General features: G+C 43.0%; 2 protein-coding genes across 2 annotated transcripts in view; one reads left to right on the plus strand and one right to left on the minus strand.

Annotated features, from left to right (window-relative positions):
- acadvl (acyl-CoA dehydrogenase very long chain) overlaps nucleotides 1–9908 on the plus strand; it is a gene marked incomplete at its 5' end in the record, with an annotated part of 17058 nt that extends 7150 nt beyond the window's left edge. The window contains 10 exons of the mRNA XM_005751557.2: nucleotides 933–1037; nucleotides 1344–1430; nucleotides 1697–1759; nucleotides 5489–5590; nucleotides 5912–6009; nucleotides 7266–7338; nucleotides 7554–7626; nucleotides 7799–7871; nucleotides 8088–8163; nucleotides 8933–9908. Of these exons, the coding sequence (XP_005751614.2) occupies nucleotides 933–1037; nucleotides 1344–1430; nucleotides 1697–1759; nucleotides 5489–5590; nucleotides 5912–6009; nucleotides 7266–7338; nucleotides 7554–7626; nucleotides 7799–7871; nucleotides 8088–8163; nucleotides 8933–9070 (888 nt within the window). The remainder of the gene's footprint in view (nucleotides 1–932; nucleotides 1038–1343; nucleotides 1431–1696; nucleotides 1760–5488; nucleotides 5591–5911; nucleotides 6010–7265; nucleotides 7339–7553; nucleotides 7627–7798; nucleotides 7872–8087; nucleotides 8164–8932) is intronic.
- A 1940-nt stretch (nucleotides 9909–11848) lies between these two features.
- LOC102197832 (olfactory receptor 51E1) lies at nucleotides 11849–15538 on the minus strand. Its single transcript, XM_005751543.1, has 2 exons — nucleotides 14483–15538; nucleotides 11849–12410 (listed from the first exon to the last, which is right to left on the minus strand). The coding sequence occupies exons 1-2, from the start codon at nucleotides 15409–15411 to the stop codon at nucleotides 12266–12268; spliced, it is 1074 nt and encodes a 357-aa protein (XP_005751600.1). The 5' UTR covers nucleotides 15412–15538; the 3' UTR covers nucleotides 11849–12265.
- Nucleotides 15539–15869: the final 331 nt, after the last annotated feature.

A 15869-nucleotide genomic window follows, 5' to 3' on the forward strand; every position in this document is an offset into this window, starting at 1 on the left:
ACTAATCGTGGCAGCCCTAGTTTACAACACTTGTCTTTTAAACAAGTGCAAAACTGATATGACACAACAGAAAACCACTGTTTACTGACATATCAGCACTGATAATTAGGTGACCGTGAACCTCTTCTTCAGTTGCAAATGTTAAACTACTAGAAAAATCGATTAATATTAAGCCAGTGTGCACATGTACCTCCTGAGAACATGAAGAGAAATTTACTTCAAAGTCAGTGTTACTGCGCTTATAGCAAATGAGATTCACAAATCAGTTTTGCAGCTAAATGGTCTCTACAGTAAGCATATTTTATTGCTGTGACTGAAGGGATTTCTCACCCGGGGGGGAAAAACGTGGTTGTTTTGTTTGAGCAGTTGCGTCGGCTGGAGAGAAAACTGTGAAAAGTTAATGTGGGGGGAATTCCTGCCCCCTCAGCGTTTTTACTGAGGGAGAATCTCATGCAGAGGAGGCACAGGGAGCCGGTTCTCATGCACTTAGAGAAATGACTTGCTCACATGTTGATAAAGAGAAGTTCATTTTTTCACTGTTTAATGCCATGCAGCCATAAACTGCCTTCAGTGAGCGCTTGTGACCTAATTCAACACTAATCTTAACGTGTGAAGTTTTTATTAAAGAAAGCATGGTTCTTTTCAGCTTTGTTGTTTGTTTTCACGTCTCATGGTATTTTGACACATTGCCACCAGTTTTGCACCTCACCACAATACTGATCATGCTTCTTTTTGTGGTGACCGGCAGCTCTGCCAAACTTCCTCTTCTCATACAAAAAAAACCTGCTAGATAGCAACAGCATTTCAGGGCACCAAAAAAAAACCACTTGCAAAAGCTTGTTTCCTCATATCTTGTGGCTTGAGTCAAATTCTTGACTTAAAATAATGAATTGTGGTCTTATAGCGGCCTGTGCTTTTCCACTTTTCGTCAGGTGGACCATGCAGCCAACAGAACCCAGTTTGGGAACAAGATTCACAACTACGGAGCCATCCAGGAGAAGGTGGCTCGCATGACTATGCTGCAGTACGTCGCAGAGGTCAGACAACACAACACGAATCTGTAACGCTACCTCACCTGATGCCGCGCTGAGCCGTGTGGTGCAGGTTCTGAGAAGAACCTTGCTGATTAATGGTTTGCTGTTATCTTGACATCGTGGTTGATTTCCTGTTTTACTGTCAGTCAGCATAATCTGCTTGTCAGCTCACTGGGCTTCATTTAACACAGAGAATGTGCTGAGATGCCTTTTTTAAAATGTGACGAATTCAAATTAAATTCAGTTTTGATTGTCTTTATGAGAAAGGTGTCAAACAAATGGTACCATTACTTCTGTGTGTTTTCTCAGTCCATGGCCTACATGATCAGTGGGAACATGGACAGCGGAGCAACCGACTTCCAGATCGAAGCTGCCATCAGCAAGATATTTGCCTCTGTAAGAAATTTCCACTTCAGTGTTTGTACTGCAAGCCTTTTATTTCAGCTTTTGCAGTAACCAGAAAGCCTTTAAGGATGTTTGGCTTCAATTTTTCTGGCGCTTATTTCATAATCTTCATGAGGTTCCTTTTTCTGTGGAAGACTGAAGGATGGTAAATAGAGGAAGCATATGACTCCTGACTGATGTGAGATGAAATGTGATAGTGTGTTTGGCAGTGCTAAACGTCTTTTACATGTCTGTGTTTCTTTGTGTAATTGAGACAGGAAGCAGCATGGTTTGTGACAGACGAGAGCATTCAGGTTATGGGCGGCATGGGTTTCATGAAGGTGAGTCCTCAGTCCACATCCTGTTAGTTGCAAACCAGGTAACACGGGGACAAATATATTTGACAAAATTTAAAGTTTGTGTTTTTGAAAGCTAGAGTTTAACATCCTGATGAAAGCAGGTGAAACAGTAGATAGAACAGGAATTTCTCGATACTCAAAATTTATACCTTGTGTATAGTCTCTTTTTATATAGCACCAAATCACAACAGCATTCACTTTATATTGTAAAGTAATGACACTACATTATTGGAATCAAACTTGAACAATCAACCAACCCAATAGGTCTGTGAAGGTTCTCAGTCATGGACCCCCTAACGCCTTAACACCCACTCACATCCAGGGCCATTTGACCTTGGGAAATCACATGATAGGGTGGGGCTAAGTTTCACAATGAGCTCACCTAAAACCTTGGCTGATTGTGACCTACACCCGTTTTCACAACTTGGCTCGTGGGATTAGGTAGAGGATCATTACGGGGTCCATTGTCCCTCTTGGGGGGGACACTCCCACTTAAATTTGGGACTCTCCACCATCAAACATCTTCAAGCAATTTAAAGAAGTTCAGACGCTTTTCTTTCCAAGCTGCTTAGACAACCAACCCACTATAAGCAAGCAGTTGGTAACAGTGGGAAAGAAAAACTCCCTTTTAACAGGAAGAAGGCTCCAGCAGAAGCCGGCTCAGGGAGGGGCGGCCATCTGTTGCCACTGTTGTTGCTCTGTCTCCTGACCTTCCTGTCAGTTTTTCGTTATTTTATCCCAAAAGGGCAAAAATAAATATTTTTTTAAAAAACCCTAATGATGGGGCTTGATGTGGTGTCAGTGTAAGGTTTCACAGAAGACGTGATTGCTCATTAGCCTGCAGAAATGGAAGTATGTCCGTTTAAGAGTAATCGCTGTTCTTATCCCATTCACAGTTAGTGGTTACAAGTAGCTGAACAGTTCATTGTCAGGCCAACGTTGTTGGATGACTTTAGCTATTTGCTGCTGTACTAGTTCACATTGTTCACACGGATGTTCACATTGTTTACACAAACATTAGGCAGTAGGTAATGGATAATAGGCACTGATTTGGAAATAACTTGAGCTTATTATATAATATTATACTATTCAGTGTATTTCTAATTAGGCAGCTGTAAGCATTTAAAAGAGGGATGTGGTGGCCGCAATAAAGGGAATTGAAAATATCAACATTCGGACGCCTTGTACTGCGATGCAATCTTTTTCTGCTGCTGAAAAACAACATGTTATGAAGGTGTAGATGTTAATTAATATTAACAATAATTCACTGTCCAAACCTAAAATCAATCAGGTCAAAAAAAGCTTTAATTTTCAGATTTTTAAATATTAACAGATTTGTTTGAGACAATATTTTATATTATTTCATTTTTAATCTGAAAAGTGTTACAAAGGGGATGAAATATATATGGTCTCGTACACCTCATACCCCCCTTTAGACTCACCCCTGCTTGCTTCAGTTATCGCATTAATGTGCAGCTGCCGTCAGCCTCCAGTAAGTTGCATAATTCAAATGTGCTGTTTGACCAAGTGAACAGTTCATCTGCAGATTTGAATGCAGCCTTACTTCTGGGGGCTTGCTGCAGATTTTTCTCTTCGTAAAACAAGCGGCGTTGGATGGAGCACCTACAAAGTTTACTTTTCTTCACGTCAGCGTTTGTTGATCAGGTGGTTTGATTAAGGACTCCAGGTTTTAATGGTGATTACAGGAACAGCACTGTTTTCTTTCGTTCAATCTGAGATCACTGTTTCGGTAATGGCTCCGCCTCTTCGCTCTTTGCGGTGTGTAAACAGACACCGGCTCCACGTTAAAACTCTTTGACGATGAAAGCCAAGTTTTAACATGACCCCTAAAAAGTAGATGTTTCTAAAGACATTGCTTTTTTTTGTGTGTTTGTTTGTTTTGTGCAGCCACAAATACAAAGGCTCCTACAACATGTAGGGGAGCTGTAAACATCAGCACTGGGAATGTGTGTAGATTGTTTTTGGATGTATGCTGACTGTGGTCACGTGCGCAGTTTCCAGATAGTTGCGCTCATCTTTTGGCTTCGCTTCTGTTTGGTTTTTGTTTTATCTCAAACACGGCTGTCAGTAAACGTTGGCGAGCCTTTGACAGGTGTGACAAGCACTCAAACAAGGATGCGCCTAAAGGATCCGCATTTCCTTGTTTTATGCGCTGGAAGATAAAATCGTTTTCCCGCTCTGTTTACTGTGTGTTTCTGTCCACGAACGCTTCAGTTTTTGTTGTGATGATGGTGATGGTGCTCTAACGGCCTCTATCTGTTTAGAGTTTTAAACAGAAGTAATGATGTAATCGGGCAACAGATCTTTGTTCTTATCCATTAAAGATGCACAGGTGTGGCTAAGACTTCTCAGAAGCCTTTGCACTGTATAGTGGCAGGTGCTTGCCTTGCTGTTGCGGTATTGAGTCATGTAGTTGCAACAGGCGAGTCGGCATACACACTCAGAAAATACTGAGACCACATTCGAGTGAAAAAAAAGATATCAAGCAAGAAGTTCACTAGAATAGACTGGAAACAACCAGCTGAAGATACGGGGGCGTGGTGGAACTGTGTAAACAGTTTTGTGCTGCTTAAAATAAACCAGACAGTGCAGAAGAGGAAAAAAAAAAGAAGCTTGCTGCTTTGGTTTGATTTTTAGTTCAGTGGAAAGTGTGCTCAGTCATGGAGGACAATGTACTATGACTTTTAAAAAACAAGAAGTTTAGTTCAGCCACTGTAAACAATGATTTACACTCTGAGTACTTGTATTGTTGAGTTACGATTGGATTGGTCTAATGCAAAGCTGCTTAAAATAATTCCACTTCCTTTGTGTTACGTGCCAGTTGATAGTGGAATTAGTTGCGCAGCAGCGGGGGGGACGAATGCAGCAGGCTTTTAGCGGTTCTGCTCGCTCTGTGCGTTTTGACTCAGGGTTTCACTTCAGCAAGGAAACCAAGTCAAAAGTGTGCTGGTGTACATTTTCATTTCTGTGCCACTTAAAATATGCACACTTTCCACATACAGAATTCAGAAGCGGTGCAAAAGCCTCTATTCCTCTTTAACGGTGCATTTTCATTACCTTATTTCAGGGCGTTAAATGGACGTGAGATGGGAAAGAATTAAGTGCTAACCTTGGAAAATGTACAATATTTGCATTCCTTCTGTCTTATTAGGGCTTTTAGTTACTTAGTTATTTTTATTATTACTTTTTAATAATTCAAGTATTTAGTAGATTTTGCATTTCATAACAACAAATGCAAAAATGCATCAACCAAAAACAAGAAGCAAACAAACAAAAAAACAAAACAAAAACAGTGAGGTTTTAACATCTGTTGCATTAAGTCAGGTAAACATGTAGGTGCAAAAGTTGTCCCACTGTTCAACTGCAGCTTCCGCCACATGATGTAACTTTCCCAACATCTTTTCGCAAGCAGCGTTCCCAATCATTCTTTCTCTCCACATTTTAAGCGTTGGCATATGGGAGTCCTTCCAGGGTTCCAAAATGATACGGGCACATGTTACCAGTGCAGTATTTAACACTCTAAACTGGGGTTTATTTAATTGTGGCACCTCTCCTTTGTCTCCTAGTAGACATAATTTAGGTGATCTGGGCAAATTACACTTAGTTACTTTTTATTTTTGGTGCTTTATTGAGGTGGAGCTGAAAAGCAATGGAGCCCATCATGTTCTTTATTTGTGTTTGTTTCTGCAGGACGCTGGAATAGAGAGAGTGATGAGGGATTTGAGAATTTTCAGAATCTTTGAGGGTACAAACGACATCCTGAGGCTCTTTGTGGCTCTGAATGGCTTCCAGGTAACACAGAAATTTCCTCTGTGTGTGTGTGTGTGTGTGTGTGTGCGCGTGTGCGTGCTTTGTGAAAGTACAGAGGAAGTGGATTCTGCTTGCTGTATAAAATGCTGAAATTCTGTGATAAGAAGCAACTTCCTCTACACATTTCACATTTGAGTTCTGTATCACATCCACGTTTTCTGCACTTCGCTTTTCCTCACTCTCTATCAGGAAGTATTCTTAACATGTTGCATATGACTACAGATTGAGCAATCCAGATAAACCCTGACTCCTCCTGACTATGTTTAGCCCTTTGCTCAGCAGCTTGCATGTGCTTCCCTGCAGAATGCTGGAAACCAGCTGAAGAGCCTGCAGAAGGCCCTGAAGAGCCCCATCAGCAACGCCGGCGTGCTCGCAGGAGAAATCACCAAGAGAGCCAAAAGGTTGGTTTAGCTTCTGCAACACTGTTTTTCCTTTCTGTATGTCTGGAAGGCAGTGGGTGTGCGATCAGGGGTCGCCCCTTGCAAAAAATAGAACGTGACCTGAAGAAGTGATACAGGCTGATGTCGACAGAGACAGCAGTTATGCCATCAGATTAATGGAAATGGAGGCATTTTTTATGCACTCTTTCTCTTTCTGAGAAAAGCAGTGATGTGAAAATGATTTTCTTACACTTGTGTACTCGCAAGTGCAAGAAAATCACGTGCTGCACACATACACACAGGAGGCAGAAAAGTGTGGCTTCCTCCTCTCTTTGTGTTAATTTGATTAAGACTTCCTTTTAACCGTTTACTTACCGCTGTCAGAGGCTGTGTGAGTGCTTTTGTAGCTCAGGCATACAGGCTCATATAACTGCGGTGCAGATCATTTATCCTCTCTACTCCGCCTGCCCAATTCTAGGAGACACTGAAAGCTGCTTGCACGTCAGGGTCTGTAGTCTTGCTTTTATAGCAACAGTAGCACACAAAGGTGTTGTGTGGTGCTGCATTGCGCTGGTTGTGCAATTAATACAATGAACGGCTAAAAGCAAACAGTCGACCACTGAACGCATCATAGAGAGACTTTTAGACGCAATGATAGCATTTATAGCATAAACTTGTCATAACCTCTGTATAGAGCCTCAGCTGCAGGTTTCAGTCAGTTTGACCAGCTGTTTGGCTTATTTTTGTTCTGTATTTAATTTAAACATGGTTAACTGTGCAGCTTCCCACACACTGTATATAAAAGATGGTCTTAGCCATCGTGACATCACCATTTGGGAATTTTGGGACTTTGTCGCTGGCTTTTCCAACCAGACATTGACAATGCATGACTGCATTTTACTCACGAAAACTGAAGTACAAACTTCTTTGATAGGCTGTATGTCAGACAGCATATTATTATTATTATTATTAACTGGACAAATTAATTTTTATAGCAGATTTAAAACGACAGAGTTGACCAAAGTGTCAGCGTGCCAGCACAGGTGCTGTCACACACCTAGCTTTTTATTTTTAGCTTTCAAAAAACATCCATGTGCACTGCATCATGGGAGTCTTTGAGGGCTAGCCTTTAGACTGAGCAAGTTTTGGCTTAAATCTGGAGCCTCGAGGTTGCTGTTTGTCCATCCATCGTAGACTCGGACGGACGGCTGAACGATGCTGTCGGTGTTGCTGAGAATGACTTTTTGTTGTGTAACGCGGTCCTCTCTTCTTTACAGGAAGGCAGGTTTGAGCACAGGTCTGACGCTGCAGGGGACGGTGCATCCTGAGCTGGCACACAGCGGAGAGCTGGTGTGTTATTTTTCTTATTATTTGTATCGATCAACTGTTATTTATGAGACAAACCCATCTAAGGGGCTGGCCCAGGCTGGATGAATGGGTACTTTTAAGAGGACCCTTTGTTTACTAATGGAACATTTCCTCCTGCGTTGCCTTCATTTTCTGCTTTCTGCTACAGTCTGCGTGTTTCCTAACGCTCTGCACTTTTTGTTGTTTCTGCTTTCCAGACAGTCAAAGCCATTGAGCAGTTTGGAGGAGTTATCGAGGAGCTGCTGATCAAACATGGCAAGAAGATCATCGGTGAGAGAGTGTGTGTGTGTGTGTGACTGCGGGTGTTTCAGCTCACCTGGAAGATTTGAACTTGACTATATTATGAGTTATTTCTGACAGTTTAGAAATGACATCTTGGCATTTTATTAACAATTGTTTTTTTTTTCTAACTTATCTAAACTTGTGTGCTTTCATTTTTCAGATGAACAGTTTATTCTCAAGAGAGTCGCAGACTGCGCCATTGACATCTACGCCATGGTGGTCGTCCTGTCAAGGTATGCAAAAGTGCAAACGACAGATTTAAGTCTTCGTTATTTTTTTTTTTTTTCCACTAACCACACCATCCTTTCTATCTGTCCCCGTTGCGCTCTTTCTGCATGCTCCCACCCACCTTCTAAACTAAGGTCTTCTTTTATTCCACAAACAAACTCCTACGCAGCCCAAACCGACCTTTCTTGTGAACGTCTTTTTTTCTCGGCCTCTTTCTGCAGGGCGTCGCGAGCTCTGAGTGAAGGCCACACATCAGCTCAGCATGAGAAGTTGCTGTGTGAGACCTGGTGTACCGAGGTAAGATCCTCCGCAGAGCCAGACACAAACACGTGCTGCTATGTGAGGAGGATGTTCGGTGTTTTTAATGATCCGAACCGTGGCTAGCACTCTTAGGTAGTGTCACTGTGGTAAGTAGTGGGATACATGATTAAAGAGAGGAGCTAGTTTGGCCTGGCGTCATTTTACACAGCAGTGAAGACACAAGTTTTAAATATAAACCAGAAGCACTGGGAGAGCGCAAACCAAGGTGCTCACTCTCTGAGCAATATTTCCCTTTAAGGGAGTAATACTGTATTTGTATATAAACATTATAGGTATTCAATGTTAAGTAACTGGACTAAAAATAAAGCTCTATAAAACATTATTATCACTTTGACCTTCAGAGGAATCTGTTGACCTTCAAGGTGAGATCTGACAGGATATTTTAAATCTTTATACAGGGTTATATTAAAAATACACACCACATTGGTCATAATTATAGTTTCTATGTTGTAACGCTTTTTGTCAGTTTGACTAATAGGTCATTGAGTTGACTTTGGACACCTTGGTGGATGTAAGCCAAGGTCTAAAGGAGCATTAGCACGACCCCACGCTACACTCCTACAAAGTTTAATCAGAATTCAGTCAAATGTTTTGACCTGTCTTGTTTACAGACAGAATGGCACTGTGAATAAAAACACAAGCTCTCTTTGGCTGAGGAAATAAGTCCATACTTTACCTCTGTGGTGTTCTGATGCCATCGCGATCAGTTTGATACCATCGCTCTCCTCCTCTCTCCGTCCCCCAGGCTCACGACAGGGTCACGCACGAGATCAAGTCTCTCCACTCCAGCGAGTCCAGAAAGCTCTTCAGCAACATGCGGGCCATCTCTGCAGCGGTCGTGGAGAACGGAGGAGTGGTTGCTGCTCACCCCCTGGGTTTCTAAACGCCCTCGCTCTTTCTGCGTTTCGTCAGGCTTCTCAACATCTCGTCACGTATGCCAAGTCCTCCCGGACTCTTTTTGCCGTTATTCCTCTGACACACATCGGTGCCCTTTTTTTAATTTATGAGATGCATTTACAGCCTCAGAAACTGGTTTTGGTTTTGGTGTCTTTTTTAATCCCACTGTTTTTTCCCGTCATGTATTTATGACATTGTGACTCAAGCTGCACTTTTGTTCTGTGAGAAATAAAAATGTCATGCGAGTTGGAAACGTCACAGTTCTACATTTGTCTAAAGTGTGAAGGGGGCTTTGAAATGCACCCTTTCCTTTGTATCCAAGCCTTCATGATGTAAACCCTCAGTGTTTAATCTGTTAATACATTAATTTATGCTCTTTTGGTTCTTGGTAATTAACCATAAATACAACGATATCAATGCAACTTTAAGTCAGGGAGCCAGTTAACAGGAAACTGATGTGTCTTTAAAGGACGGATTTTTACACTTGGTGTTTAAATGCAGAGAGCAGCGTGATGTTTGTTCTTAACGCCTTTCTGCATGTTCAGTTTGCTCGTTGATCAACAGACACACAAATATCAAGACTGTAAAACCTTTTTGCCTTAGAAACCGGCTCGAACACACGAAGCTTTCCTAACAATACTTCACTGTGTGCTCTTTACTGTCATCAGCCACCTGGAACTGCAGTGAATGTAACATCGTCTGTGTACCATGTTTAAGTTTTCTGTCATTTATTTCTCTACCGTAGCGAACGTGTAACAAAGTGGGAGTCTGTATAGGCTGTAACTATACTGCTTTTTCCTCCAATAAAGTTCATTTTCTCCAGACTATGTCTCGCCCTCTTTGTGATTTTCAGCACGTACAGCAACACTGACTTTTAGGAGCACTTAAAAAGAAAAAAAAATCCCATCACTGCAATATTTTTACCCATCTTGCCGCCAAACGAGCTTCCTATTTCTGTTGTATTCATAACAAACTTTGCTAATTCAGTTTCACTTCTGCAGTTCGGCTCTTCAAGGGCAGGTGACTTACAGGAAAGCCAGTATTTGCTTTTATGTCAGGAGTCGTCTGCCGGTGTGTATACAAGTGAAGTGCAAACAGATGAACCCCTTCCTGTCTTTACACAGGCATACGCACACGAGATGACAAGCGTTACTTATGTGGGTGAGAGTCTAAAGAACTTAATGCGAAAGGTGCCGATGCTGTAGAAGGCCTGCGGTTGTTGTTGCTGAGAATTCCCCAGGCATGTGTCTGTCCTCCTGGCTGAAAACCAGTTCTCAAGCTCAGCAGTAGCTGAGAAGCAAACCCAGCATCCCTGTATGATTTCCTTTTTTTTTTTTATGCGGAAACATTCGAACCAAGATCAAAACAAAATTAGATTTGGTGTTTTTAAAAAAACAAACAAGCGAAAAACACCAGTCTCACTTTAAAAATCGAATCTTCTAAAATAATAATGCACTGGTGTCGAGCATTAACCAATGAGTGTAAGGAGAACTACGTCACTCTTAGAGGTGTTACGAGATGTGGTTAGCTCAGGAAATGGGGGATCAAACCACCAGCTTTTTTTTTTAAAGCTTACTGGTCATATTTCTCCAATAACAGAAGAATCAAGTGTAAAGTGGTTTAGCATCTCATCACTGCAGCTTTTTTGACCGAGGCCTGTAGCTTTCTCAGTTTTTAAATCAATATATGGACATGCGTGAACCCCCCTACCCACCCTGTTGTGTTTGGCTCATCATCCACCATCATCATCACCTCATTCAGAGCAGGGGAACGTGGCTTTAGGTCCTCACTATGTGCAGAGAAACTGATTTTTAGCATCTTTTTTTTTAACAAACGATTTCCTGTCAATCATTTAATGGCATCTTATAATGTTAGGCTGTAAGAAAGCTCTGGTTTACTGTGCGGAGTAACAAGCAGCGGCGTTATGTCAAACGCTCAAAACAACCCACATTATGTAACCTGGTGACAATGTTTTAAAACTAAGTGGTATTTATACTTGGACAGCAGATAAATTATAACCCAGCTCGCACTTGTACCAATACGGTCAGAGGTCAGGTGATCATTGTTTGCAGATTTCACTCATGTGTGACCTTGTGTGTAACAGCCGTGCTGGTCAGTGCACGAGTTTAAACAGGTGTGTAAAAACAAAAACCCGTGTGAGTGAGGGGACGAACTGGCTCCTTAAATGGAAATCGGTCTGAGATCAAATATAGTCTGCGTCTTATGTTAAAAGCACATTTTTAATGCTGAAACCCGAAGTTGTACTTTTTTATTTAGCTCTGTATTTAATCACATTTATAGGCAAAGCTGTCCGCCTCCTTGTCGGCCGTAGTTAGTGTACCTGGTATGTGTTCATGTAACCGGCAGACTAATTATTACACGCGCTCAGTTAGATATGACACAGACTCTAATAGTGAATAACTTTGTGTGAATTCTCTGAGGTAAGTCTTTTCCACATGTAGACTAGCTTGCACACTAATAACATGTATATTTCGGTAGCATTGTGTTTAGAGTAGGCAGGATATTGGACGACCAACAAACAGGAAATGGTCAAAGGCAGATTTGAAACCGGGCCCCAGTGAAAGACATTGTGGCCTGTGAGTCACCTACGCAAACCAGTGAACTAAATCCACGGCCACACTTCTGCCCTTCCACAGACAGACAGTGTCTGTGTCCTGTTTCTCGTTTATGGGCTATAATTGCTTGCCTTATCATTGCGCAGTGTCTATGGCCTCACAGTGCTGGAATTAGCGCATCAACACCATTTAACTCACATTTCTTTTTTTAATGTCAACAATATTAATAATATATAAACAACATTCATCAGACCACATATTTAAGAAACTCGCGTATTCCAGTCATTAAGATCCCAAATGTCTCCATCAGCCTGGAGGTCAGGGAGCTTAAGTCGGGACCAGCCAGGACAGGGAACGGTTCCCTCCGACCACTGCGCAGCTCTGCTGTTAATCAGCATGTGGTTCACCAGGAAAAGGCAGAAAAGGTCAAAAATAGACCCAAGTATAAACATGCTGATGTTCCATCTTGCTGCTGCTGCATGACTGTAACATTCCCATATCAGGATGAAGCCTCACGGACTGATGTGATGGCGTAAAGGGCCCTTCCTAGCTGAGAACATGTTCCTGTTACAAATAAAATCCCAATGAAGACCGGCTTTTTCCCTTCAGGCGTCCTCCGCGTTGCCTTGACATGAGCTCTGGTCATGTGAGAAACTCCTGACTGCTACCGGCTGAGTTTCCTCTTGCGGGACTTCAGGGACTTGCGAGACTTCCAGGGAAATGATGGTCTGAGCAGTCATCGTTCTCTCCCTGAAGGGCAAAAAAGAGCAAAGAGAACAAATAAGCTCATTTGCCTCCTTTCTGAGGCGTCGTGGTGGCTGGCATTTCCAAATCACTGAAAAGGAAAGTCATTAATATTCACGAAGCCGCACTTTCATCTTGAAATCACACACCAACTGTCCACAGCGATCCCTCATTGAGTCACGGTGTAGTAATAGCAGTTGTAGTGATGGAGAACCTGAAGCAAATGAGCTTTGTTTTACACGTTTATCTCAAAATTAGTCACCCTTCTACAGAAAGTTCCCTTTTAGACTGTTTCTAATATGTGAACATTAATTTGCATTGTTTTACATACATGGCACACTCAGTTTTACAGAGAACTGCAGTGCACGGACATTACCAGACGATAGGGTGAATCACGCAAACGCTCCTGCCGTAAACAAACTCAGTGAAATCCTGTCTCGGTTTACTGGATTTTACAGTCAGCGTCCTATTTATTGACTAAAAGGCAAAAACAATGTAAAGTATATTCTGGGATGAGCTGTGACGGGATTGCCCCCCTCGTCTGCTGGACATCTACTTTCAAATCAAACTATTGTCACATAAAATCTGACAACAACAAGTTTTTGTCTTTATGTTTTTCCCCTTTCTACTTAGTTGCTCCATGTTAAGGATTTCTACATTCATTGATTGGTAAACTGAGCTCAAAGCCGTCCAAACGCCATTTGTTCACACTGAGAAGCTGTGAGCTCAGTGAAGGTGAATTGTGCGACTGCAATAGTAATGTTTACCCATTTGCCAGTGTACCTTTACTGCTGTAAATATTATAACTAGATCACAGTCTGATTAGCGGATTAGATAGCTGTTATATAAAGACATGTGACTAATTAAAGGTAAAGATCAGACTAAACCAGTGGAGGAACTTGTGTGATGATGCCTCACAGCAACAAGGTTCTGGGTTTTTTAGCCTCCAGAATGGCTTTGTGTGTGCACTTTGCATGTTGTCCCAGTGGCCTATGTGGTTTCTGAGTGCTCCATCCATAGCCCAAAGACGTGCACGTTAGCTTATCCATTGGTTCTAATTTAGCCCTACAGGTTAGAACTGTGCCCTACTGTGTCCGTGTCAACCCTGTGATGGGCCAGCGACAGCAGCAATAGGCTCGAGTCACCCACTGTGGTTAAACGGTTAAGAAAGAGGGAGGGTGAAGTAACATGAGTCATGCAACTGCTTGTTGCACAACATCTTTAACCAATTAATATCTAACATCTGTGGTCCTGCTTTTAGATGAAGCTGACTTTGAAAAATACTGAGCACACCTTTGGTAATTTTGTGGTGACCCTTAGCACTGCGTAAAGGAAAACAGAGGGGCAACTTGTTGCCAGGTGAATGTCAGAAGATCACACTGCCTGACGCAATGATCGGGATATTAAAGCAGGACTGTAGAGCATCGACCTTAAAAGATGAAGGCACGTTTGAAAGTTCAGTGGTGCACTGTGACCCAGGGAATGCTGCAGTGATCACAAGAGTTAGACATTAGACTAACAGTCTAATTACTTTGTTGGACTATTGTGGAGGTTTTGCAGGCGGTTCTGCGTTCAGGAGGTTCCGTGTGGAGTTTGCATGTTATCTCGGTGGCTGCGTGGGCTCTCTCTGGGTATTCCTACCATGTTAGCTTAACGTGCTGTAGTGTGACTGTGGGCGTGCACGGTTAGTATGTCTCTCTGTGAACCCTGCATCTAGACCTGCGGCAGCTGGGATAACGACCCTGAACTGAATGAGTGGATCCATGCACCTGTCCACTTTGTGGAGAGGGTCACTTGAAAACAACACACATTATTGAACATTATTCTATGTCTGTCCTAAAGGACATTTCTTTCTATCGCTTTTATCAAAACACTTAAATTAAATGAGGGGTTATTATTATTATTTTTTAGAACTTTTTTAGAAGCCGTTTTTATGATGGTCTTTTCCCCTTTAATTAGCCACTTGTCTGTATATAATCTATAGACGCAGACAGAAAAGTAGAAACTGATGGAATATTGCAATTTTGACCATTAAGGGGTTGTAAATACATTTAATGAATGGATGAGCCTGGACATACCTCGTTCTGTAGGGCACATGAGACCAGTTAGCACGCACAGTCCAGCCCAGGACACTCTTCAGATATCGGGAACAGCAGGGGAACCTGCGACTCAACTGCTCCAGAAGTTCCTCTTTACGCAAACCGTAAACAACTGGCGCAACGCACTGCGCCAGACTGAAAAAAGCAAAAACGACAACGGCGGACAGCTCCTTGGTCTCCCGCTGAATAAACTCCCGCTTGTAGAGAATTGAAAGCACGAAGTTCACGAAGTTGGGGAGCAGGTAGACAGCGAGCTGGGAACCGTGAAGGGCGATCGTTCTGCATCCTGCCCGATTTCTGCGATTGAGGACCCCGAGCCGCCGTCCCTCCATGAGTATCCTCACGTAGCTGTAGAGAATGATCAGCGTGCACAGCCCTATAAAGAGCACCTTCTGTAGTTCGCCTTTCTTCAGTTGCTCCCGGCCGCACTCGCCCCGATCGGGCGCACCACTGTCTTTAAAAAGCAAACTGAGGGGGATCACCAGCGCCACCATCCAGGTAAACACCCCAAGGAGCCAGGGCCAGTGGCCCTTATTGCACACAGAGCTGTAGCGCATCGGGTGGCACACGGCGCAGAAGCGGTCCAGAGCCATCGCGGTGAGCGTCAGGAGGATGTTGGACGCGCTGCTGATCAAAATGGTAATCATTGCCATGCACGCAGAGCGGGACAGCCGCGTGTCCAGGTGGATCTGGTAGTAGAACACACTGCTCATGCCCAGGTGAACCAGCGCGGACACCAGCAGGTGGAAAATGAGCACGAAGCGGGCGTGACGCCGGAGCCGCTCCTCGCGCAAGATAGTCCAGTTGATGATGAGGTTGAAGAAAAGCAGCACGGAGAAAGAAACCGTGGACACGTAAAAGCGTACGCAGGTGTAGTCGCTGACCTCCGTGGTGTTGTTCCGTGACATTATTCTTCATCGGGGTTTGGGTGGATTTACAAGATAATGACGGAGGCAGCGGTGGAGCTGATGGGGAAGACAGTTTGTCCGCCGCATGTTCCTCTCTGTCTGCTGCTCTGTCACTGCAGACCCAGACATCCGCTCTCTCTCTCTCTCTCTCTCCCTCTCTCTCTCTCTCTCTGTCATAGGCAGGCCTACTTGTGTCACGTGTCTGTATGAGGTCTTTTGGTAAACAATAAATTCTCTATAGGTGTTGCGACTTTCATCTGTAAATAAAGCCGCGGCCGGCTGAGTTGGTTGTGTCCCTGTGACGCGCCTCCAATAATCCATAATGAGTCGTACTTGTACTTTGCACATTTATTTTAAGAACAAAACAAAAACAAACATTTGCGCTTTCAATCAATTTACAATAGCGCATGGATTAACTGGTGTGCCAAAAAATGACGGTCAACAGAAAAGTTTGCCCA

This window comes from Pundamilia nyererei, unplaced genomic scaffold (genome assembly GCF_000239375.1).
Source record: "Pundamilia nyererei isolate P.nyererei 1_Seehausen unplaced genomic scaffold, PunNye1.0 scaffold00315, whole genome shotgun sequence".
Lineage (NCBI taxonomy): Eukaryota > Metazoa > Chordata > Actinopteri > Cichliformes > Cichlidae > Pundamilia > Pundamilia nyererei.